This window comes from Saimiri boliviensis, chromosome 1 (assembly GCF_048565385.1).
Source record: "Saimiri boliviensis isolate mSaiBol1 chromosome 1, mSaiBol1.pri, whole genome shotgun sequence".
NCBI classification, from domain to species: Eukaryota; Metazoa; Chordata; class Mammalia; order Primates; family Cebidae; genus Saimiri; species Saimiri boliviensis.
In genome coordinates this window covers 191,472,799-191,498,208 of record NC_133449.1, presented here as the reverse complement: position 1 = coordinate 191,498,208, position 25,410 = coordinate 191,472,799, and the positions used below count along the sequence as shown (strand labels likewise).

The 25,410-nt window shown below is 38.4% G+C and overlaps 1 protein-coding gene and 1 pseudogene across 1 annotated transcript in view; one reads left to right on the top strand and one right to left on the bottom strand.

The window, feature by feature from the left end:
* Positions 1–25,410, bottom strand: part of LOC141580586 (uncharacterized) — an 862,829-nt gene that overhangs the window by 683,249 nt on the left and 154,170 nt on the right. Inside the window, exon 7 of the mRNA XM_074382346.1 lies at positions 6,005–6,122. Coding sequence (XP_074238447.1) covers positions 6,005–6,122 — 118 coding nt within the window. The remainder of the gene's footprint in view (positions 1–6,004; positions 6,123–25,410) is intronic.
* On the top strand, positions 15,802–17,382 carry LOC101039837 (G1/S-specific cyclin-E1 pseudogene; annotated as a pseudogene).

Below are 25,410 nucleotides of genomic sequence, written 5' to 3'. Positions count from 1 at the left end.
TCACAACTACAGATAGCAAAGGTGACCTCAAATGTTCAGCCACTGCAATGGTATATAACAACAACAACAACAACAACAACAACAACAACTACAAAAATACAAAGAATAATGATCAAAGAAATTTTTTAACACCAATGGTTTCAACAGTGAAAGAAAAGCATGAGTAAGACATATGACCCCAGTCCACTCAAATAATAATGAATGTTGCAAATGTTCATACAGTATGTACTATGTGCCTGGTGCTGCTCTAATCTAATCCCCACAATTACTCTATGATGTAAGTATTGCTAATACTCTCATTTTACAAACATGGCATCTGAGGTGCAAAGTGTCAAGTAACATTTTTAGGAACACGTTGTTAATAAGACTGTGGATTAATTACAATCCTGCTCATAGGAAACTTAACCACATTCTAAAAAGCAGACTAAGTTTTAGCAAATTAAATATTTAATGAAAGCTTGTTATGTAAGCATATTGGTTTTAAAGAGGCCCAATTTATGATACAACTCAGCTTTATTTTATATGCTAAAGTAACATTTATGACACTGGAATTCTTTACATATGCCAAGCTAGCAAGTGCATTAAAATGACTTTATAAGAGTTAGAACAGGCTTTATTATTAAGTTTTTGTAGCAGTTTCTAGTTGTTCTGTCTTTTCCTCAAGGATTGTGATGGCTTACATAAGTGGCCAAGTCTTTGATCACTAGTATTATCACTGGAATAATTAATATATTTTCATTTTGCCCTTTGCTCCAGGGAAAGGAGAATAGGAAAGATCACCTTATTAGGGAAGAGAATGTGATATGGAGAATACCCCATTAAAGAAGAAGGGGAGGGGAAGGTGAAAAGGTTGTTTCCCTCCAGCCCCTGTGGATTTGGAGAATAGGGGGAAGAAAGCAAGGAAAGGAGGCAGTGAGGCACGGCCTCCACATTCTCCACACTCAAATTAGAGAGAAGCAACTTTGTAATTAGGTTTTGCAGAAAAGTCAAAGCAGGGGGCAGGGGGGAGCTACATCCACATTCCTGTTCGTGACTAAGACAGCAGACTGCTTTGTAAAGCACCTGTGCCCACACTGCAACCTGCTGCTTCAGATGGAGAGTAACGGGTCTGTGTGAGTGAGGAACCCCAGCCACCATGGGCTCCTGTGCGGCATCAAAGAGTCTGGATAGTCTCACAAATCGCAGGGTTGGAGAGTGGAGGTCAAAGATGGTCTATCTCTAGAGCCTACCTGAGGTCTATCTCTAGATGATGGAGTGATATGACCCTGTGACTCTGGGCTAGAGAGTAGGTTACTCAGCCTGCAGACAGAAAGGAGCCACAAGCAGACCTCAGGCGGTGGGCAAAAGCCAGCAACGATCAAGCCGGTGCTGGGTGAGGCTGACAGAATCCATCAGGAATTCACCAGCCATAGATGTGAGGATCAAATGGCACACCTAAAAAACAGAGACAGCTTCAGAAACCAGATGCCCAGAGGAAAAGAGAAAGCCCTATAAGCATAGGTCTCAGGCCACCCTTTACTCTGTCACTTCAAAAGCTTCCAAATCCTACCCCAAATGCCCTACACCCAGACTCCATCTTGGAGACAAGGCTGGAAGGGGAAGAGAACCTGAGAGTTGTTAGCACTTATCTGAAAGAGACTAAGTTACCACTGTCTTCAATTTTCAAAGAGGACTATAATTTTTTTTGTTGGATTAAATTTTCCTCGCTTTCACGGATTCAGCAGGGAAGGGCTCAGGAGAAAGAGGAAATGTACAGAAAAAAAAATAAGCATTTGGTATGTGTGTGATTTAAATACACTTGTTACTTCAATTCAATATTTTCTGTGGCAAAATGGGATCTGCCTTAAAATGGGATGCTCTTTATAAAGGTGTTTTCTCAGATTGTCATGTTATGGCAGAGAAAAGGAGAGGAAGAGAGTGAAAAACAAAGACAGAGAAACAGACACACAGAGAAAGAGAGAGTAAGAGAATTAGAGAGACAGAGAGAATGAAAGAGAGACTCTACTCTGGAATTTGAGTTTCTTTGTAGAGAAATCTGTTATGACTAAAAGTATTACCTATTTCTTAACATATACCAAGCACTGTTTTAAAGACTTTGAAGAATGAACTCATTAAATTCTCATAATTACCCCACAAGGGAGAATTTTTTACCCTCCACTTTGCAGACTCAAAAAATGGTGTCTGGAAAGATTAGGCTACTCTCTATGACTGCACAGCTGGTATGTGGTCAAGCTCCATGGTTTACACGCTTAGCATCTACTCTATGTGCCTTCTTTGGGAAGTAAGTCATTTCCAGGCCAAATCTGTCCACTTTCCCACTTTACCTCTGTTAGCTAGGGTTGCTCATCAAAGATGAGCCTTCACCTTTCAGTGGGCCCACTTCTCGAGAAGACCTCTCCTGTGAGCTCCACGACCTCACTGAGGGATGTTTACACTTGAACATGCCATCATCACATCAAACTTGGCTGCAAGATGAACACAGCCTCTTTTTTCCAGGATCACTCTTATTTTTATATTCTCCATTTCTAATTGGCACCAGCATCTTCTCAAGCCATATCCAGAATTAATCCTAGAACCATCCTTGGTTTCTCAACCTCTGCATCTCATCTGTCATCAGGGCCTATAGAATCGACTTCTCTCTAAGCTCTCACATTCTGACTCACCTCTCCTTTCAGTTCATCTTAATGGTTAAGAGTATGGGCACTAGAACTGGAACTAGTTAAAATCCTGACTCAGCTACTTCCTAGATATATGACATCGAGTGGGTCATTTAACCTTTCGTTGCCTTAGTTTTTCCATCTGTAAAATAAGAATAAATAACAGTACCGTAGTTCCCCCTAATCCACAGTGGATATGTTCCAAGATCCCCAGTGGATGCCTGAAACTGCAGATTGTACTGAAGCCTACTGCCATCAATCGGAACACGTTCCTGTTCATGTCTTCCATCCACAAATTTAATGCCTTTTCTATGTTTACTCAGCACTTATCACACATTGTGGCTGTAACTTTTGCAGTTTGAACTCTGGGAAGAAAATCGGCATGAATTTTCTTTCTTTTTTCACCATTTCACAGACGAAGATTTGTTCTTATCATAGATATTAGCATCCTCAGCATACAATATTTCTTCTTTCCTTGAGAACTTTCACCTTTTCACTTAAAGGAGGTACTTTATGAATTCTCTTTGACATATCTGAATTTCCAGCATCACTATTCTTGTACCTTAGGATTATTAAGTAAATCAAGGTGACTTGAACACAAGCACCGTGATACCACAACAGTCGATCATATAACCAGGACAGCTAATGGGCAGGGAACACAGACGGTGAGCACTTGCTGATAAAGGGATGATTCATTTCTCAGGTGGCGTAGAGTGGAATGACACAATATTTCATTACCCTACTCCAAATGGCATGCCATTGAAGACTTACGAATGTTTAACTTATGAATTTTCCATTTAATATTTTTGGGCTATGGTTGACACAGCAAAATAAAACTGCAGATAAGGAGACTACTGTATCTGTTGCTCAAGGTTGATATAAGAATTAAATTTATGCCTGAAAGCACTTGAACAGTGCCTCTTACATAATCCGTGTAAGTTTTTATCACTCTTGTTCATGTTCTTTTTTATCACCACCATGGTGCTATGGCAGGTTTGGCTCCTCTTCACCTTTCACCGGAACAAATCATAGCACACTCATAGCTACTTCCAAAGACCTCCTGCCAACCCTATTTCTTCAATCCAACCTGCATATTGCTTCACCAAAGCAGATATTTGATGGTGTCAACTCTGTAATTCCTTGGCATTAGCAACATAAAGGACAGACCCTTTAGTACAGTATTCAAGATTCTCCATAACTTAGCTTGCGTTACCATTTGTATCTCCCATCCCTTTCACATTATGCTGTAGCTCTACTGAATTACAGCTTGCTGAAAAGAGCATATGTTACTTGGCTGGGTGATTTTGTTCACACTCCTGCCTCTGGCTGTGATATGGTCTGGCTGTGTTCCCACCCAACTCTCATTGTGAATTGTAGCTCCCATAATTCCCCACGTTGTGGGAGGCACCCAGTGGGAGATAACTGAATCATGGGGGCAGTTTCCCCCAAACTGTTCTTGTGGTAGTAAAGAAGCCTCACAAGGTCTGATAGTTTTGGAAGGGGAAACCCCTTTCACTTAGCTCTCATTCTCTGTCTTGCCTGTCACTACGTAAGGTGTGCCTTTTGCCTTCCACCATGATGGTGAGGCCTCTGCAGCCACATGGAACTGTGAGTCCATTAAACCTCTTCTTCTTTATAAAGTACCCTGTCTATGGTATATCTTTATCAGCAGTGTGAAGAGGGGCTACTACGGCCTGAAATAACTTCTTCCAACTTAGTCCTTACCTCAGCACGCCTAGAAATCTCCCTAGTTATATTTCAAAACTTAGCTCATAAGTTATTTCCTCTGCTAAGAATTTCCAGTTACTTCCCCCAACACACATTTCCTCTTTCTGCTTCAGAAAGAGAAATAACTGCTTTTTGTGTCATATACCATGCTCCGTACACAGTAATTAACTTTGATTTAGCCAAGTAAGGCTCTTGAGCCAGGCCCAGTACTACTCCATCTTTCATTTGACTGTGATCTTCCCCATGGAGCAAGGAATCCAGGAGAAGAAACAAGGACTTGAGGAACACAGGACTAGAAACCTGTGCCTCCTCTACCTTGTAGACCCAATAACTTGGGTCTCAGAATTCTCTGCTCAGTGGCCCTGATCCCTCTTCCAGAGCCTACAAAGGCCTGTTCTCATTTGACTCTCAAGACTCCCATATCATCAACATACTCATCCCTCAGCCACAGGGATCACCAAGGGCTAATTATTTGGACTAAGAGGGTAGAAGAGGAATAAAATTAAGCATGAAATTTGAAGTGTCTATATACAAATGCAAGGATCTACATGGCGTAGGATGGAGCTACGGATGAGAGGAGAATGGGGAATGGAGGCACCATCTGTTCTCTTTTTTTGAACATGTCAGGGCAGTATAATTATATACCTGGCTGTATAATTTCTGACACAGAATCTATAAAGATTTCTTGCTAACCAAACTTATAAACATTTTCACAACCTAAAAGTATTAATATAGTCCTGTTATTTCATGTTCAAATTTAAAAATAAAACAAAACACAGCTAATTCTCATTATTCATGCTTGCTATGTTCTATAAAGTATCATGAACACTAAATTAGGGAACACTGAACTTCTGATCCTAGAGGAAATACAGGATTAGGTTCCTGTGAGCCTCTGGCTACCTTTTCACCAACTGATCAATACATAGCTGTGTTTTAATCAGAAATACATTGCCTATAATTTTATTTTATCTCCTTTCTTTGCATATCAGTTATACTTCTTTTTAAACATTGTTTTAGTGGTTGCCCTAGAGTTTGCAATATATATTTACAATTAACTCAAGTCCACTTTCAAACAACTTTGTAGTGCTTCATAGGTAGTATGAGCACTTTATAATAACAAATTAATTCTAATTCATTTCTCTTGCTGTTATTCATTTTACTTATATGTAGTCATACATAAGTATATGTATGTATTTATGTATGTATGTGTGTGTGTGTATATATATGCATATATATATATATGCACATAATTGAATATACTGTGGCTACTTCTGCTTTGAACAAACTTACCTGTTAGATCAAATGACAATAAGAAAAATAAAGGTTTCTATTTACCTACACTTATTCCTTCTTTAATGATCATATTTTCTTATATTTCTGACCTAGAACATTTTCTTTCTTTTTATTTTAATTATATGTTAAGTTCTGGGGTACATGTGCAGAATGTGCAGGTTTGTTACATAGGTATACACGTGCCATGGTGGTTTGCTGCATCCATCACTCCATCATCTACATTAGGTATTTCTCCTAATGCTATCTCTCCCCTATCTCCCCACCCACTGCTATACCTCTTCTAGCCCCCCACCACCGACAGCCCCTGGTGTGTGATGTTTCCCTACCTGTGTCCATGTGTTCTCATTGTTCGACGCCCACTTACAAGTGAGAATATGTGGCATTTGGTTTTCTGTTCTTGTGTCAGTTTGCTGAGAATGATGGTTTCCAGGTTCATCCATGTGCCTACAAAGGACAAAAGCTCATTGTTTTTATGGTTGCATAGTATTCCATGGTATATATGTGCCATATTTTCTTTATCCATTCTATCATTGATGGGCATCTGGATTGGTTCCAAGTCTTTGCTACTGTGAATAGTGCCACAATAAACATACACGTGCATGTGTCTTTATAATAGAATGATTTATAATCTTTTGGGTAGCTACCCAATAATAGGATTCTTGAGTCAAATGGTATTTTTAGTTCTAAATCCTTGAGGAATCACCACACTGTCTTCCACAATGGTTGAACTAATTTACATTTCCACCAACAGTGTAAACATGTTCCTGTTTCTCCACATCCTCTCCAGCATCTATTGTCTCCTGATTTTTAAATGATCACCATTCTAACTGGCATGAAATGGTATCTCAATGTGATTACTCTAATGACCAGTGATGATGAGCTTTTTTTTCACATTTGTTGGCTGCATAAATGTCTTCCTTTGAGAAGCATCTGTTCATATCCTTTGCCCACATTTTGATGGGGTTGTTTTTTCCTTTTAAATTTAAGTTCTTGTTAGATTCTGGATTTTATTTTTGATTCTACATTTTTGTTTTATTCTACTTAAGATTCTGGGGTACATGCGCAGATCATGCAAGTTCATTGCATAAGTACATTCATGGCAAGGTGGTTTGATGTCATCATCCCCCCTTCACCTATACCTGACATTCCTCCCCACATTATCCCTCCCCTACACTCCCTCCCACTATTCTTCCTATAGCCACCTCCAACAGACCCCAGTGTGTGATGCTCGCCTTTTTGCACCCAAGTATTCTCATTGTTCAACACCTGCCTATGAGTGAGAACATGAGGTGTTTGATTTTCTGTTCTGTCAGTTTGCTGAGAATGATGGTTTCCAGGTTCATCCATGTCCCTACAAAGGACAAAAACTCATTGTTTTTTATGGCTGCATAGTATTCCATGGTGTGTATCTGCCATATTTTCCCTGTCCAGTCTATCATAGATGGGCATTTGGGTTGGTTCCAGGTCTTTGCCATTGTAAACAGTGCCATGATAAACATGTGTGTACATGTGTCTTTATAATAAAATGATTTATAATCCTTTGGGTATATACCCAGTAATGGGATTGCCGGGTCAAATGGAATTTCTATTTCTAGGTTCTTGAGGAAGCACCACACTATCTTCCACAATGATTGAACTAATTTACACTACCACCAACAGTGTAAAAGTGTTCCTATTTCTCCACATCCTCTCCAGCATCTGTTGTCTCTAGATGTTTTACTGATTGCCATTCTAACTGGCTTGAGATGGTATCTCAATGTGGTTTTGATTTGCATTTTTCTAATGAACAGTGATGGTGAGCATTTTTCATATGTTTGTTGGCTTCATATATGTCTTCTTTTGAAAAGTGTCTGTTCATATCTTTCACCCACTGTTGGATGGGTTTCTTTGTTTTTTTCTTGTAAAGTTGTTTCAGTTCTTTGTAGATTCTGGATATTAGCCCTCTGTCAGAAGGGTAGATTGCAAAAATTTTTGCCCATTCCCTTGATTGCCAGTTCACTCTAATGATTGTTTCTTTTGCCATACATAAGCTCTGAAGTTTAATTAGATCCCGTTTGTCAGTTTTGGCTTTTGTTACCAATGCTTTTGGTGTTTTAGTCATGAAGTCCTTGCCTATGCCTATGTCCTGAATGGATTTGCCTAGGTTTTCTTCTAGGGTTTTTATGGTGTTAGGTCTTATGTTTAAGTCTTTAATCCATTTGGAGTTAATTTTAGTGTAAGGTGTCAGGAAGGGGCCCAGTTTCTGCTTTCTGTACATTGCTAGCTAATTTTCCCAACACCATTTATTAAACAGGGAATCCTTTCCCCATTGCTTGTTTTTGTCAAGTTTATCAAAGATCAGACTGTTGTAGAGGTATGGTGTTCTCCAGAGGCCTCTGTTCTGTTCCATTGGTCTACATCTCTGTTTTGATACCAGTACCATGCTGTTTTGATTACTGTTGCCTTGTAGTATAGCTTGAAGTCTGGCAGTGTGATGCCACCAGCTTTGTTCTTTTTGCTTAGGATTGTCTTGGCTATGCAGGCTCTTTTTTGGTTCCATATGAAGTTTAAAGTGGTTTTTTCCAGTTCTGTGAAGAAGGACATTGGTAATTTGATGGGGATAACATTAAATCTATAAATTACTTTGGGCAGTATGCCCATTTTCACAATATTGATTCTTCCTGAACATAAGTATGGAGTGTTTTTCCATCTGTTTTTGTTCTCTCATTTCCTTGAGCAGTGGTTTGTAGTTCTCCTTGAAGAGGTCCTTCACATCCCTTTTAAGTTGTATTCCTAGGTATTTTGTTCTCTTTGTAGCGATTGTGAATGGGAGTTCACTCATGATTTGGTTCTCTATTATTGGTGTACAGGAATGCTTGTGATTTCTGCACATTGATTTTCTATCCTGAGACTTCGCTGAAGTTGCTTATCAGCTTAAGGAGATTTTGGGCTGAGATGATGGGGTCTTCTAAATATCCAATCACGTCATCTGCAAATAGAGACAATTTGACTTCCTCTTTTCCTAATTGAATATCCTTTATTTCTTTTTCTTACCTGATTGCTCTGGCTAAAACTTCCAATACTATATTGAATAAGAGTGGAAAGAGAGGGCATCCTTGTCTAGTGCCAGATTTCAAAGGGAATGCTTCCAGTTTTTGCCCAGTCAGTATGATATTGGCAGTGGGTTTGTCATAAATAGCTTTTATTATTTTGTGGTAGGTTCCATAGATACCTAGTTTATTGAGAGATTTTAGCATAAAGTGCTGTTGAATTTTGTCAAAGTCCTTCTCTGCAGTAGAGTCTGAATTTTAGTCCTTTGTCAGATGGGTAGATTGCAAAAATTTTTTCAATTATTTTTGTGAGTTGGTTGCCAATTCACTCTAATGATAGTTTCTTTCACTATACAGAAGCTCTTCCATTTAATTAGATCCCATTTGTCAATTTTGGATTTTCTTTCACATTTCTGGCAAGGTATATCTACTGGCAACAAATTTGCTCTATTTTTGTTTGAGAAAGTCTTTATTTCTCCTCTTATGAAGAATTATTTTGCAGAGAACAGAATTCTAGGTGGAATTATTTTTCTCAGCATTTTAAATATTTCACTTCACTCTCTTCTTGTCTGCATGGTCTGAGAAGTTGGATTAAATTCATATATTTGCTCCTCAATAGATAAGGTGTTTTTATTTCTGCTGGATTTCCTCAAGATTTTTTATTTATCTTTAACTTTTTGCTGTTTGAAAATGACTTGTCTAGGCATAGTTTTCTTTGCATATATCTTACTTATTGTTGTCTGAGCTTCCTGCATCTGTGGTTTGGTGTCTGACATTAATTTGGGGAAAATTCCCAGTTGTCATTATTCAACTATTTGTTCTATTTTTTTCTCTTTCTTTTCTTTGGGTATCCTCATTATGTGTATCTATATTTTTTGTGGTTGTCCACAGTTCCTGAATACTCTGTTCCAATTGTTTTTAGTCATTGTTTTCTTTGCTTTTCAGTTTTTAAGGTTTGTACTAATAAATACTCAAGTTCAGAGATTTTTTTTTAAGCCTTGTCTAGTCTACCAATAAGCCTATCAAAAGCATTCTCCAAGAAGTTCTTGATATGGGAATTAGACAAGAAAGTGAAATAAAGGGCATCCAAACTGGAAAGAAAGAAGTCAAATTATCTTCACTTACAGATGATACAATCTTATATTTGAAAAAACCTGAAGACTCCTTCAAAACAACTATTAGAACTAATAAATTTGATAAAGTTGCAGGATACAAAAGTAGCATTTCTATATGCCAACAATGAGTAATCTAAAAGATAAATCAAGAAAGTAATTCCAATTACAACAGCTACAAATAAAATTAAATATCTAGGAAGTAACCAAATAAGTGAACAATCTCTACAGTGAAAACTATAAAACATTGACACAAGAAATTGAAAAGGGCAAACACAAAGAAAGAAAATATATTCCATGTCCATGGATTGGAAGAATCAATTTTGTTAAAATGTTCATACTACCCAAAGAAATCTACAGGCTCTATACAATCCCTATCAAAATGCTAATGACATTCTTCACAGAAGAATGAAAAAGCAATCTTAAAATGCATATGAAATCATAAAAGACCCATAGTAGCCAAAGCTATCTTAAGCAAAAATAAGAAACCTGGAGGAATCACATTATCTGACTTCAAATTATACTACAGAGCTATAGTAACCAAAACAGCATGTTACTCACATAAAAGCAGACACAGAGATCAATAGAACAAAATGGAGAATGCAGAGGCCAATCCATACATCTACAGTGAATTCATTTTGACAAACTGCCAAGAACATACACTGGAAAAAGGACAGTCTTCAATAAATGGTTCTGGGAAAATTGGATATCTATATGTCAAAGAATGAAACGAGACTCCTATCTCTCACCATATACAAAAATCAAATAAAAATGGAATGGAGATTTAAATATAAGACCTCAAACTATGAAACTACTAAAACAATACTTTCAGGAAAATCTCCAGGACATTGGTCTGGGCAAAGATTTCTGGAGCAAAATCCCACAAGCTCAGGTAACCAAAACAAAAATGGACAACTGGGATCACATCAAGTTAGAAAGCATCTGCATAGCAAAGAATACAATCAACAAAGTGCACATCAAGTTAGAAAGCATCTGCATAGCAAAGAATACAATCAACAAAGTGAAGAGACAACCCACAGAATGAGAGAAGATATTTGCAAACCACCTATCTCACAAGGAATCTATAATCATAATATATAAGGAACTGAAACAACTCTATGGGGGAAAAAATCTAATAAGCTGATTTAAAAATGAACACAAGATTTGAGCAGACATTTCTCAAAAAAACAAAAACAAAAACACATGCAAATGGCAAACAGGTATATGAAAAAAGTGCTCAACATCATCGATCATCACAGAAATGCAAGTCAAAACTACAGTCAGATGTCATTTCACCCCAGCCAAAGTGGTTTTTATCTAAAAGACAGGCAATAATGTTAAAAGCAACTGAAAAAAGCCACAGTAACATTTGTGCCAGCCTAATAAATGCCAGGGAGGATGTGAAGAAAAGGGAACCCTTTACACTGTTGGTGGGTACAGCCACTATATAGAAAAGTTTGGAGGTTCCTCAAAAACTAAAAATAGAGCTAATATGTGATCTAGCAATCCCACTGCTAGGTATATACCAAAAAGGAGGGAAAGCAGTATATCAAAGAGTTAACTACACTCTCATGTTTATTGCAGCAGCATTCACAATTGCCAAGAGTTTGAAGTAAGGTAAGTGTCCATCAACAGATAAATTTTAAGGACACATGCACACGAATGTTCACTGCAGCACTGTTTACAATAGCAAAGACCTGGAACCAACCCAAATGCCCAACGATGATAGACTGGACAGGGAAAATGTGGTACATATACACCATGGAATATTATGCAGCCATCAAAAACGAGGAGTTCACGTCCTTTGTAGGGACATGGATGAACCTGGAAACCATCATTCTCAGCAAACTGACACAAGAGCAGAAAATCAAACACCGTATATTCTCACTCATAGGCGGGTGTTGAACAATGAGAACACATGGACACAGGGAGGGGAGCACTACACACTGGGGTCCGTTGGGGGGAAATGGGGGAGGGGCGGGGGGGTGGGGAGGTGGGAAGAGATAGCATGGGGAGAAATGACAGATACAGGTGAGGGGACGGAAGGCAGCAAAGCACACTGCCATGTGTGTACCTATGCAACAATCTTGCCTGTTCTTCACATGTACCCCAAAACCTAAAATGCAATTAAAAAAAATAATAATTAAAAAAAAAAAAGAAAATGTGGTATGTATACACATTGGAGTACTATTCAGCCATAAAAGAAGTGAGATCATGTCATTTGCAACCACATGGATAAAACAGGTCATTATGTTAAGTGAAATAATCCAAGCATAAAAGGAGAAACTTCATGTGCTCTCAGTTGTTTGTAGGAGCTACAAACTAAAACAATTTAACTCATGGAGATAGAGAGTAGAAGTGTGGTTAGCAGAGGCCGAGAAGTGTTGTCAGGGATGAAGGAAAAGTGATGATGGTTAGTGGGTACAAAAAAAAAAGTTAAAAAAAAATGAGAACAATCTAGTATTTGATAGCACAACAGTGTGGCTATAGTCAATAATGATAAAATTGCACATTTAAAAATAACTGAAAGAGTATAATTGAATTGTTTGTCAGACAAAGGATAAATGCTTGAGATGACAGGTACCCTATTTTCCATTATGTGATTATTACAAAATTCATGCCTGTATCAAAATATTTCCTATACCCCATAAATATACACACATACCATATACCCATTAAAATTAAAAATAATAAGCAATAAATAATTCAAATATTTTATCAAAAGCCTTCTTCATTTCTTTCACAGCATTTCTTTTTGGTTCTTTCTCAGAATTTCCATCTCTCTGCTCATGTTGCTCATCTGTTCTTCCTTGCTGTCTACTTTATTCATTAGGGTCCTAAGCATGTTAATCATGTGTGCTTTAAATTCCTGGTCTGATCATTCCACCATCCCTGTCATATCTGAAAGTGGTTGTGATTCTTGTTCTCTTTTCAAACTATTTTTTTTTCTTTTATTTTTAGTACATCTTCTAATTTTTTTCTTGATTGACATAATACAATGGGTAAAAGGAACTGTTGCAAATAGTCCTTTAGTAACATGGTGGTAAGGAGGTGGGGAGAGTGTTCTATAGGCCTGCGATTATATCTCAGTCTTTTAGTAAGTTTGTGTCTCTGGACAGTGAACTTCATACTTGTTTTTTCCTTATCCTCTTAGGTGAAACAGGAAGGCTAGAATGAGCTGACATTGTTATTTCTCTTCTCCCAAGTGAAGACTAAAGGGGTATAGTTGAATATTTTCATTCCTCAGCTCAATTAGGTTTTGATAATGCCCCAGCATGTTAAGCTGCAGCTAAGACTACAGGAACACACCACCACATTCAGCTCATTTTTTTATCTGTATTTTTTGTAGAGATGGTGTCTGCATGCCCAGGATGGGTCTCAAACTTCTGGCCTCAAGTGATCCTTCCACCTCAGCCTCCCAAATTTCTGGGATTGCAGGAATGAGCCACTGTGTCTAGCCTGGACATCCACTTAAAAAAAAAAGAGGTGAATCTTGACACGGATCTCATACCCTTCACAAAAACTAACTCAAAATGGGTTACAGATCTAAATGTAAAATGCAAAACTCTAAATATGCTAAAAGATACCATTAAGAGAAAAAATTTAGATGGCCTTGGATTGGCAATAATCTTTTAGGTATGACAACAAAGGCACAATTCATGAAAGAAATAATTAATAACCTGGACTTTATTAAAATGAAAACTTCTGTTCTGGAAAAGACAATGTCCAGAGAATGAGAAGACAAGCTGCAGGCTGGGAGAAAGTATCTGCAAAAGACACATCTAATAAAGGACTGTTATCTAAAATATACAAAAAACTCTGTACCTTCCTTCAATTTTGCTGTTTACCTAAAAGCGTTTTTTAAAAATTTTCTTTAAAACTTTTTACAAAAAGTGATAATAGGGGAAAAAAATGGCAGATAGAAGGCTGGACTATCTTGCAACTCCCACTCAGACTGAGAAGCATGTGAAGACTCACATCGTGACCTTTTGCTCCACGAACTACCACAAGGAACATATCAGAAAAGCCAAGAGAATCAACAGATCCTTTGAAGGAAGACACTTGGGACTGCAGGCTCCATGTGACAGTTGAAAAGCTGTGAGTGCCCAAAGTGTGTAAGGGGGAAAGTTCACCTCTGAATATACATCCTCACTAAGAATCTGAAAGTCCAGATCACGAGAGAAGGATCTAACCTCATCTGGAGCCGGGACAAATTTAGAGGGCTAAGAGAAATAATAAAGGGGTAGAGGAAGCAGTGGAAAGAGCCCTGTGGGCATTCTTGGTCCCCAGGAAAGCCACTTATGTCTCACAGGGATCCTAGTAGAGGGCTACCAGTGGAATTGGGGAAAGACCACAGGGAGAAGGAAATTTCCAGCAGCATTTTGTAATGGGGTGAACAGGAGTGGAGGTATAGCACATTAATCCATGGCAGGCAGGCTCAAAACCTGAAAGCCCTGCTTGCTTTCTCAGCAGGGAGGCTTGTAGCCTGAAGCAAATTCTCAATCCCACTCACCTGCTGCCTAGAAATAAACTCAGTACTGTTGCTGGCCTGGAAATAAACTCGGTACTGTTCCAGGGCATGGGGATGAGGTGGGGGGAGTGAGACTGGCCTTTCAGGCTGTGTGGAAGCTAGATGAGGCCTGTCACTGCTGACACCCGTAGGACACAGCAGAGGCAGTCATAAACCCCCTCAGAACATAACTCCATTGGCTGGAGAACCACATGCCCCTTCCCCACAGCAGTCAGAGCAAGCCTTGTCCAAGGAAAGTCTGAATTCAGACATGCCTAACACTGCTCCCACCTGTTGATCTTTCTTTACCCACCCTGGTAGCTAAAGACAAAGAATATAACTCTTTGAAGCTCCATGGCCCCACCTACCACCTGAGAAATCCAAATACTTATCCAGGTGACCCTAGGGCAAGCTTGTATCCTCCCTATATTACTACAGTTGATCCTCTCTTAAAAGTGCCAGCTCCTAGCTGAAGGCCAACCAACACAAAATGTGTGCACTAAACAAAACTACAACCAAGGACAATCACAAAGTCCACTTCATTCTCCTGCTATCTCCATGAGAACAGATGTTGGTATCCATGGCTGAGAGACCTGAAGACAGACGGTATCACAGAACTCTTTGTAGACACTCCCTAGTACCAGCCTGGAGCCTGGCAGCTCCACTGGGTGGCTACACCCAGAAGGGAAATAACAACCTCTGCAGTTTGGCTTTCAAGAAGCCTCATCCCTAGGGGAAGGGAGAGAGCACCGCATCAAGGGAACACCCCCATAGATAAAATCAAAATAGCAGACCTTGAGCTTCAGAGGGAACATGTGAGCCTCAGAGGGAACATAGTCTATTCAAAAAAGAAGAAACCAGAAAAGCAATTCTGGTAACATGACAAAGCAAGGTTCTTGATAACACTAGCTCACCAGCAATGAACCCAAACCAAGTAGAATCTCTGAATTGCCATAAAAAGAATTCTGAATCTTGAGTATTAAGCTGCTCAAGGAGACACCAGAGAAAGGTGAATACCAACTTAAAGAAATTTTTTAAAATGATATAGGACATGAATGGAAAAATCTCCAGAGAAATAGATAATATAAATATTATATAATTATTTATAATATAATAATTATTATATTATTATATAATTATTATATAAATTACAACTTCTGGAAAAGAGGAACACATTTAGAGAAACATAAAATGCACTGGAAAGTATCAACAATAGAATCAAACAAGTAAAAAAAAAAAAGAAAAAAAAAAAAAGAACTTCAGAGATCAAAGATAAGGCATTTGAATATACGCAATCCTAAAAAGGTGAAAAAAAAAAGAATCAAATTTAAAGATAAAATGGGAGCCGGGCGCAGGAGCAGCCGGCGCGGCCGCCAGCGCGGTGTAGGGGGCAGGCGCGGATCCCGCCACCGCCGCGCGCTCGGCCCGCCGCCTCCCGCCGCCGCCGCCGCTTTCCGGGGCTGGAGCGCGCTGCCCGCCGCGGACACGATCCTGGCCTCAGGCCGGAGCAGACCCACCATGCCGAGGGAGCGCAGGGAGCGGGATGCGAAGGAGCGGGACACCATGAAGGAGGACGGCGGCGCGGAGTTCTCGGCTCGCTCCAGGAAGAGGAAGGCAAACGTGGCCGTTTTTTTGCAGGACCCAGGTGAAGACATGGCCAAAATCGACAGGACGGCGAGGGGCCAATGTGGGAGCCAGGCTTGGGACAATAACGCAGTCTGTGTGGACCCCTGCTCTCTAATCCCCACACCTGACAAAGAAGAAGATGAGCTGGTTTACCCAAACTCCATATGCAAGCCTCGGCATATCGCACCGTCCAGAGGTTCTCCACTGCCTGTACTGAGCTGGGCAAACAGAGAGGAAGTCTGGAAAATCATGTTAAACAAGGAAAAGACATACTTAAGGGACAAGCACTTTCTTGAGCAACACCCTCTTCTGCAGCCAAAAATGCGAGCAATTCTTCTGGATTGGTTAATGGAGGTGTGTGAAGTCTACAAGCTTCACAGGGAGACCTTTTACTTGGCACAAGATTTCTTTGACCGGTATATGGCGACACAAGAAAATGTCGTAAAAACTCTTTTCCAACTTATTGGGATTTCATCTTTATTTATAGCAGCCAAACTTGAGGAAATCTATCCTCCAAAGTTGCACCAGTTTGCGTATGTGACAGACGGAGCGTGTTCAGGAGATGAGATTCTTACCATGGAGTTAATGATTATGAAGGCCCTTAAGTGGCGTTTAAGTCTCCTGACTATTGTGTCCTGGCTGAATGTGTACATGCAGGTTGCATATCTAAATGACATCCGTGAGGTGCTACTGCCACAGTATCCCCAGCAAACCTTTATACAGATTGCAGAGCTGTTGGATCTCTGTGTCCTGGACGTCGACTGCCTCGAATTTCCTTACGGTATCCTCGCTGCTTCGGCCGTGTATCATTTCTCTTCATCTGAATTGATGGAAAAGGTTTCAGGATATGAATGGTGCGACATAGAGAACTGTGCCAAGTGGATGGTTCCATTTGCCATGGTTATAAGGGAGACAGGGACCTCAAAACTGAAGCACTTCAGGGGCGTCGCCGATGAAGACGCACACAACATACAGACCCACAGAGACAGCTTGGATTTGCTGGACAAAGCCCGAGCCAAGAAAGCCATGTTGTCTGAACAAAATAGGGCTTCTCCTCTCCCCAGCGGGCTTCTCACCCCTCCACAGAGCAGTAAGAAGTAGAGCAACGGGCCAGAAATGGCATGACACCCCAGCCTTCACCAAAGACAGTCACGCGGAATCGCCTGCCCCACGTTCTCTTCTGTCCTCTGCAGCGGAGGCGTGCGTTCGCTTTGACAGATACCTAAATGGGAGAGTGTTTTTTCCACAACAGATGTATTTCTATGGATGGCATCGGACAGGGCAAAATATTTTTTATTGAATGCTTATAGGTTTTTTTTAATAAGTGGGTCAAGTACACCAGCCACCTCCAGACACCAGTGCGTGCTCCCGATGCTGCTGTGGAAGGTGCTACTTGACCCGAGGGACTCAACGACAACAAAAGCTTGAAGCTGCGGAGGGCTGCCGTGGCGTGGCTCTCCCCCTGGGGTGCTCTGGGCTGCATGGTACCAAGTGGAGCAGGTGGTTGTGGGCAAGCGTCGTGCAGAGCCCACAGCCAGCTGAGCAGGGTGCTACCCTCTCCACACTATCAGTTGACAATGTTGTACAACGCCTTTAATGAACTCTGTTTTGTAACTGCTGCTATATGTATCCATTTTTTAATAAAGATAATACCGTCTTTGAAAAAAAAATAATAATAAAGATAAAATGAACAAAATCTCCAAGAAGTTTGGAATTACATTAAAGGACCAAACCTAAGGATAATTGGTATTCCCAAGGAAGATGAGAAATCTGAAAGTCTGGAAAATGTAGTTGATGGAATAGTTGAGGAAAATTTCACTGGCCTTGCTAGAGATCTAGACATTTAAATAAAGGAAGCTCAAAGAACACTCAAGAAATTCATTGCAGAAAGGTCACTGCATAGGCACCTAGTCACCAAGTTATCTAAAGTCAAGATGAAGGAAAGAATCTTAAGATCTGTGAGGCAAAAGCATTAGGTAATCTATAAAGGAAAACCTACCAGATTAACAGCAGACTTCTCAACAGAAACTCTACAAGCTAGAAGGCATTGGGGTGCTATCTTTAGCCTCCTTAAACCAAATCAAATTATCAGCCAAGAATTTTGTATCTAGTGAAGTAAAGTTTATAATTGAAGGAAAGATATAGTCTTTTTCAAGCAAACAAATGCTGAAAGAATTCACCACTCCCAAGGCAGCACTACAAGAACTGCTGAAAAGAGCTCTAAATCTTGAAACAAATCCTCAAAATACACCAAAAGAGAGCCTCCTTAAAGCATAAATCTCACAGGACCTATAAAACAATAACACAATAAAGACAAAGCAAAGTATTCAGGCAAAAACTAGCACAATAAATAGAATAGTACTTCACATCTCAATGCAAACATTGAACGTACATGGCCTAAATACTCCACTTAAAAGATACAGAATGGTAGAATGACTAATTCACAAACCAAATATCTGCTGTCTTCAAGAGACTCACTTAACATATAAGGACTCATAAAAACTTAAGATAAAGGGGTAGAAAAGGATATTCCATGCAAATAGACACCAAGGGTGGGCAGGATGGCTATTCCTATTTGAGACAAAACAAACTTTAAAGCAACAGAAGTTTGAAAAGAAGAAGATGTACATTATATAACGATAAAAGGACTAGTCCAACAGGAAAATATCACAGTCCTAAACATATATCCACCTAATACTGGAGATCCCAAATTTATAAAACAATTACTAATAGAACTAAAAATGAGATCAATAGCAACACAGTAATAATGAGGGACTTCAATACTCCCCTGACAGTCATCAAGACAGAATGTCAACAAAGAAACTAGACAGGTCATCAAAATATACAGTTAACAAAGAAACAATGGATTTAAACTATAATCTAGAACAAATGGTCTTAACAGATATTTACAGAACATTCCACCCAACAACAGTGGAATATACATTCTAGTCATCAGTACATGGAAATTTTCCCAAGACAGACCGTATGATAGGCCACAAAACAAACCTTGATAACTTTAGGAAAATTGAAATTATATCAAAGCCACAATGGAATAAAACTAAAAAAACAGCTTCAAAAGTAACCTTCAAAACAATGCAAATACATGGAAATTAAATAACCTGCTCCTGAATGATCATGAGGTCAACAATGAAATCAAGATGGAAATTAAAACATTCTTTGAGCTGAAAAATAATAGTGACACAACCTATCAAAACCTCTGGGATAAGCAAAAACAGTGCTAAGAGGAAATTTCATAGCATTAAATGCCTACATCAAAAAGTCTGAAAGAGCACAAATAGATAATCTAAAGGTCACACCACAAAGGAACTAGAGAAACAAGAACTAACCAAATCCAAGCCCAGCAGAAGAAAAGAAATAAAAAACATCAGAGCAGAACTAAATAAAATTGAAACAAAAAAGATAAATGAAACGAAAAGATGATTCTTTGCAAAGATAAAATTGATAGAGCATTCACAAGATTAACCAAGAAAATAGAAGATCCAAATAAGCTAAATTCAAAAAGAAATGGGAGATATTATGACAAATGCCACAAAAATACAAAAAACTATTTAAGGCTACTATGAACACCTTTATGCACACAAACTAGAAAACCTAGAAGAGATGGATATATTCCTGGAAACATGCAACCCTCCTAGATTAAACCAGGAAGAAACAGAACTCTCAACAGACCAATAGCAAGCAGCGAGACTGAAACAGTAATTGAAAAATTGCCAAGAAAAAAAGCTGAGGATTCACAGCTGAATTTTATTAGACATTAAAAGAAGAATTGGTACCAATACTATTGACATTATTCAAAACAAAACAAACAAACAAAAAAAAACAGAGAAAGAAGGAATGTGTCCTAAATCATACTATGAAGCCAGTTTCATTCTAATATCAAAACCAGGAAAGGATATAGCAAAACAGGAAAACTAGAGGCCAATATCCCTGATGAACATAGATGCAAAAATCCTCAACAAAATACTAGCTAACTTAATCCAACTGCATTATCAAAAAGCTAATCCATTATGTTGAAGTGGGTTTTATGCCAGGGAGACAGGGATAATTTAATTTATGCAAGTCAATAAATATGATACCCAAGGTAAGCAGAATTAAAAATAAAAATTACATGATTATCTCAATAGACACAAAGAAAGCATCTGACAAAATCCAGCATCACTTTATTATTAAAACCCCCAGCAAAATCAGCATAGAAGGGACATATCTTAAGGTAAGAAATGCCATCTATAACAGACTCACAGCCAACATTATACTGAATGGGGAAAAGTTGAAGGCATTCCCCCTGAGAACTGGAACAAGACAAGGATGCCCACTCTCACCACTTCAATTCAGCATACTGGAAATCCTAGCCAAAGCAAACAGGCAAGAGAAAGGAATAAAGGGCATCCAAATTGGTAAAGAGGAAGTCAGACTGCTGCCATTCATCAATAATATGATTGTATACTTAGAAAACCCTAATGACTAATCCAAAAAGCTCCTAGAACTGATAAATAAATTCAGTAAAGTTTCAGGATACAAAATCAACATAAACAAATCAGCAGCACTGCTCTACACCAACAGTGACCAAGCTGAGAACCAAATCAAGAACTGAACCCCTTCACCATGACTGCAAAAAGAAATAAAATACTCAGGAATATATCTAACCAAGGAGGTGAAAGACCTCTACAAGGAAAACTAGAAAACACTGCTGAAAGAAAATCATAGACAACACAAACAAATGTAAACACAACCCATGCTCATGGATGGGAAGAATGGATATTGTGAAAATGACCATACTCCCAGAAGCTATCTACAAATTCAATACAATTCCCATCAAAATACCATGATGGTATTTTTTGCTAGTTCTAGACAGAACTAGAAAAAATAATCCTAAAATTCATATGGAACCAAAAAAGAGCCCACAGAGCCAAAGCAAGACGAAGCAAAAATAACAAATCTGGAGGCATCACATTACCCAACTTCAAACTATACTATAAGACTGTAGTAACCAACATAGCATGGTACTAGTATAAAAAATAGGCATGTAGACCAATGGAACAAAATAGAGAACCCAGAAATAAAGCCAAATACTCATAATCAACTGATCTTCAACAAAACAAACAAAAACAAAAAATGGGGAAAGGATACCCTTTTCAACAAATGGTGCTGGGATAACTGGCAAGCCACATGTGGGAGAATGAAACTGGATCCTCATCTCTCACCTTACACAAAAATCAACTCAAAATGGATCAAAGACTTAAATCTAAGACCTAAAACTGTAAAAATTGTAGAAGATATCATCAGAGAAACCCTTCTAGATATTGGCTTAAGCATAGACTTCATGACCAAGAACCCAAAAGCACATGCAACAAAAACAAATAGATGGGAATTAATTAAACTAAAAAGCTTCAGTACAACAAAATAATCAGCAGAGTAAACTGACCATGCACAGAGTGAAAAAAAAATCTTCACAAACTATGCATCTGACAAAAGACTAATAAACAATTCTATTTAAGAAAAAACAAACAATTCTATCAACAAGTAGACTAAGGGCATGAATAGACAGTTCTAAAAAGAAGACCTATAAATGGCCAATAAACTTATTAAAAAATTCACAACATCACTGATGATCAGGGAAATGCAAATCAAAACCACAATGCAATACCCGCTCAGTCCAGTTAGAATGGCCATAATCAAAAAATCAAAAAATAATAGATGTTGGTGTGGATGTTGTGACAGGGAACACCTTTACATTGCTGATGGGAATGTAAACTAGTAAAACCACTATGGAAAACAGTGTAGAGATTCTCTAAAGGATTAAAAGTAGATCCACTATTTGATTCAGCAATCCCACTACTGGGTATCTACCAAGAGGAAAAGAAGTCACTATACAGAAAAGATATTTGCACATGCATGATAATAGTGGTACAATTCACAGTTGCAAAAATATAGAACCAGCTCAAATGCCCATCAACCAACCAGTGGATAAACAAAATGTGATATATATATACAAACTACATGAGATATATACTATACTACATATAAACTGTGTGTGTGTGTGTCTGTGTGTGGTATGTTTTATGGCTGAGTAGTATATATACATATATATGTATACATACATTTTATATATACACACACATATATATGCATAAATACATACACACACACACATACACACACACACACACACACACACACACATACACCATGGAATACTACTCAGCCATAAAAAGGAATAAAATAATAGCATTCACAACAACCTGAATGGAATTGGAGACCATTGTCCTAAGTGACGTAACTCAGGAATGGAAAAGCAAACATTGTATGTTCTTACTTTTAAGTGGGAGCTAAGCTATAAGAACAGAGAACACAAAAGCATAAAATGATACAATGGACTTTGGGGATTTGGGGAAAAGGATGGGAGGGAGGTGAGAGAGAAAAGACCACACATCGCAACAGTGAACTCTGCTCAGTGACAGGTGCACTGAAATCTCAGAAATCACCACTAAAAAATTTATCCATGTAACCAGACACCATCTGTTCCCCAAAAACCTATTAAAAAATTTTAAGTGACAATAATAACAATGCATTGGGTGATTATACATATGGATAAGTGAAATGAAGGACAGCAATGTCACAGAAATAGAAATTAGGAATCGGAAATGTTCTTTACTAAGGTACCTGTACCACAGGTAAAGCAATATAGTATTATTTGAAGGTGGACTTCAATTAGTAAAAAATACATGTTTTAAATTTTATGAGAACCACTGAAAACTATAAAAAAGAAGTATAATTGATACTCCATGAGAGGAAATAAAATAGAATCATATAAATGCTCGACTAAAAGGACAGAAAAAGAGAAGAAAGAACAAATGCAATGAATAGAAAATAGTTACAAATGTGGAAATTATTAATCTAATTACGTCAATTATCCCTTTAAATGTGAATGGTCTATAATGACACATTCATGCATATGTTCATTGCAGTGCCTTTCACAATAGCAAAGATATGGAATCAACTTACATGCCCATCAATGGTAGACCTGATAAAGAAAATGTAGTACATATGCATCATGAAATACTGCTTAGCCATAATAAACAATGAAATCATGTCCTTTGCAGCAACATAGATGGAGCTAGAAGCCATTATCCTAAGCAAACTAACACAGGAACAGAAAACCAAATACTGAATGTACTTACAAGTGGGAACTAAACACTGAATACACATGGATACGAAGAAAGGAACAACAGACACTGGAGCCTAGTTGAGACTAGATGGTGGAAGGAGATTGAGAATAGAAAAACTACCTATCGGGTACTATGCTGATTACCTGGGTGATGAAATAATCTGTAAACCAACCCTTGTGACATGAAATTTACCTATATAACAAACTTGTACATGTGCCTCTGAGCATAAAATAAAATTAATAATAAAATAAATAAAAATAAAAATAAAAGTTAATGGTCTGAATATACCAACTAAAAAAAAAAAAAGATTGTCAAAGTGGATAAAAAAACAAAATAAGGCTGAGCACGGTGCTTCATGCCTCTAATCACAGTACTTTGGGAGGCCGAGGCGGGCGGATCATGGGGTCAAGAGCTTGAGACCAGCCTGGCCAACATGGTGAAACCTCATCTCTACCAGAAGTACAAAAATTAGCTGGGTGTGGTGGCATGCACCTGTAATTCCAGCTACTCAGGAGGCTGAGGCAGGAGAATCGCTTGAACTCGGGAGGCAGAAGTTGCAGTGAGCTGAGACTGCACTCCATCCTGGGTGACAGAGTGAGACTCTGTTTTAAAAACAAACAAAAAAGACACAATTGCATGTTTTCTACAAGAAATTCGTTTCAAATATAAAGACTTAGACATGTTAAAATCTTTCAATGACTTTTCATTTAGAATAATACTCCACATTACTTATTAAGAGCTACAAGTCCTGTTGTCTGGCCCGTGCTATCTTTATGACTTCATTTCTTATAACTCGTGCCTTTTATTATTCTGCTCCAAAATGGAATTTTCTAGGTATACTTCCATTTTCTGACCTTTCCATGTGCTGTTCCTTCACTTGAAATGCTCTTTCCTCATGTCACCAGGGCTTGTTGCAGCTCCGCCTTTAGGTCATTAATCAAATGCTACTTTTTCAGAATACCTTTCATAATCCCTTGTTTAAAACCTTAACTGCCTCTGCCACATATACCCTTATCCTGCTTCATTTCTGTATAGCTATAACTTATTTGATGTTCTAATGTTTTACATTTTTGTTTATAAATGTCTTTATTCACTAGAATCAAAGTCAATGAAAAAGGTACATATGTCTCTTCAGAAATATATAATTGTTCTAATGCTATATATATTTACTAAGGTACCTGTACCACATGTAAAGCTAATTAGTCTAATACCCAGAATCTACAAGGTACTCAATCAAATCAGCAAGAAAAAACAATTTCATCAAGTGGACTAAGGACATGAATAGACAATTCTCAAAAGAAGATATACAAACGGCAAACAAACTTATGAAAAAATGCTCCGGGGGGTGGGGAGTTGGGGAGAGATAGCATGGGGAGAAATGCCAGATATAGGTGAAGGGGAGGAACGCGGCAAATCACGCTGCCATGTGTGTACCTATGCAACTATCTTGCGTGTTCTTCACATGTACCCCAAAACTTAAAATGCAATTAAAAAAATAATAAATAACGTAAAAGCACACAAAAGATTTTAGTCTCTCCCTTGTAAAGTATGCAAAACATTTTCTGCCTCTCATACAAAGTGTCGTAAAGTGTCCTCTTTCCACTCACAGTCAATGGATCTAGTATTCTGAGTCACAGTTTTATACTGCAATCAAAAAAAAAAGAAAAAATGCTCAACAGCACTAATGATCAGGGAAATGCAAATTAAAACCACACACACAAAATATATAATGCTGTATATATAAAATAATAAAATACATATAATTTTTTCTAATGTTATATCCCTAGGACTTAGAATAATGCTTGTCACGAGAGTTGGTCTCAATAAATGTGCATTGCATGTTTGAAGGAAAAATTGATACATTGTTAAATGCTGTTTCCTTAGTGCCTAGAATAATACCTGGAAGAATGGAAGCAAAAAAAAAAAAAAAGTTGTTGAATGAGTGGAAATAATACTTTATTTATTTATTTTTTTGAGATGGAGTTTCACTCTTGTTGCCCACTGCAACTGGAATGCAATGGCATAATCTTGGCTCACCGCAACCTCCACCTCCTGGGTTTAAGCTATTCTCCTGCCTCAGCCTCCCAAGTAGCTGGGATTACAGGCATGCACCACCACAGCCGGCTAATTTTTGTAAATTTTTAGTAGAGACAGAGTTTCTCCATGTTGGTCAGGCTGGTCTCCAATTCCAGACCTCAGGTGATCCACCTGCCTGAGCCTCCCAAAGTGCGGGGATTACAGGTGTGAGCCACCACGCCTGACCAATAC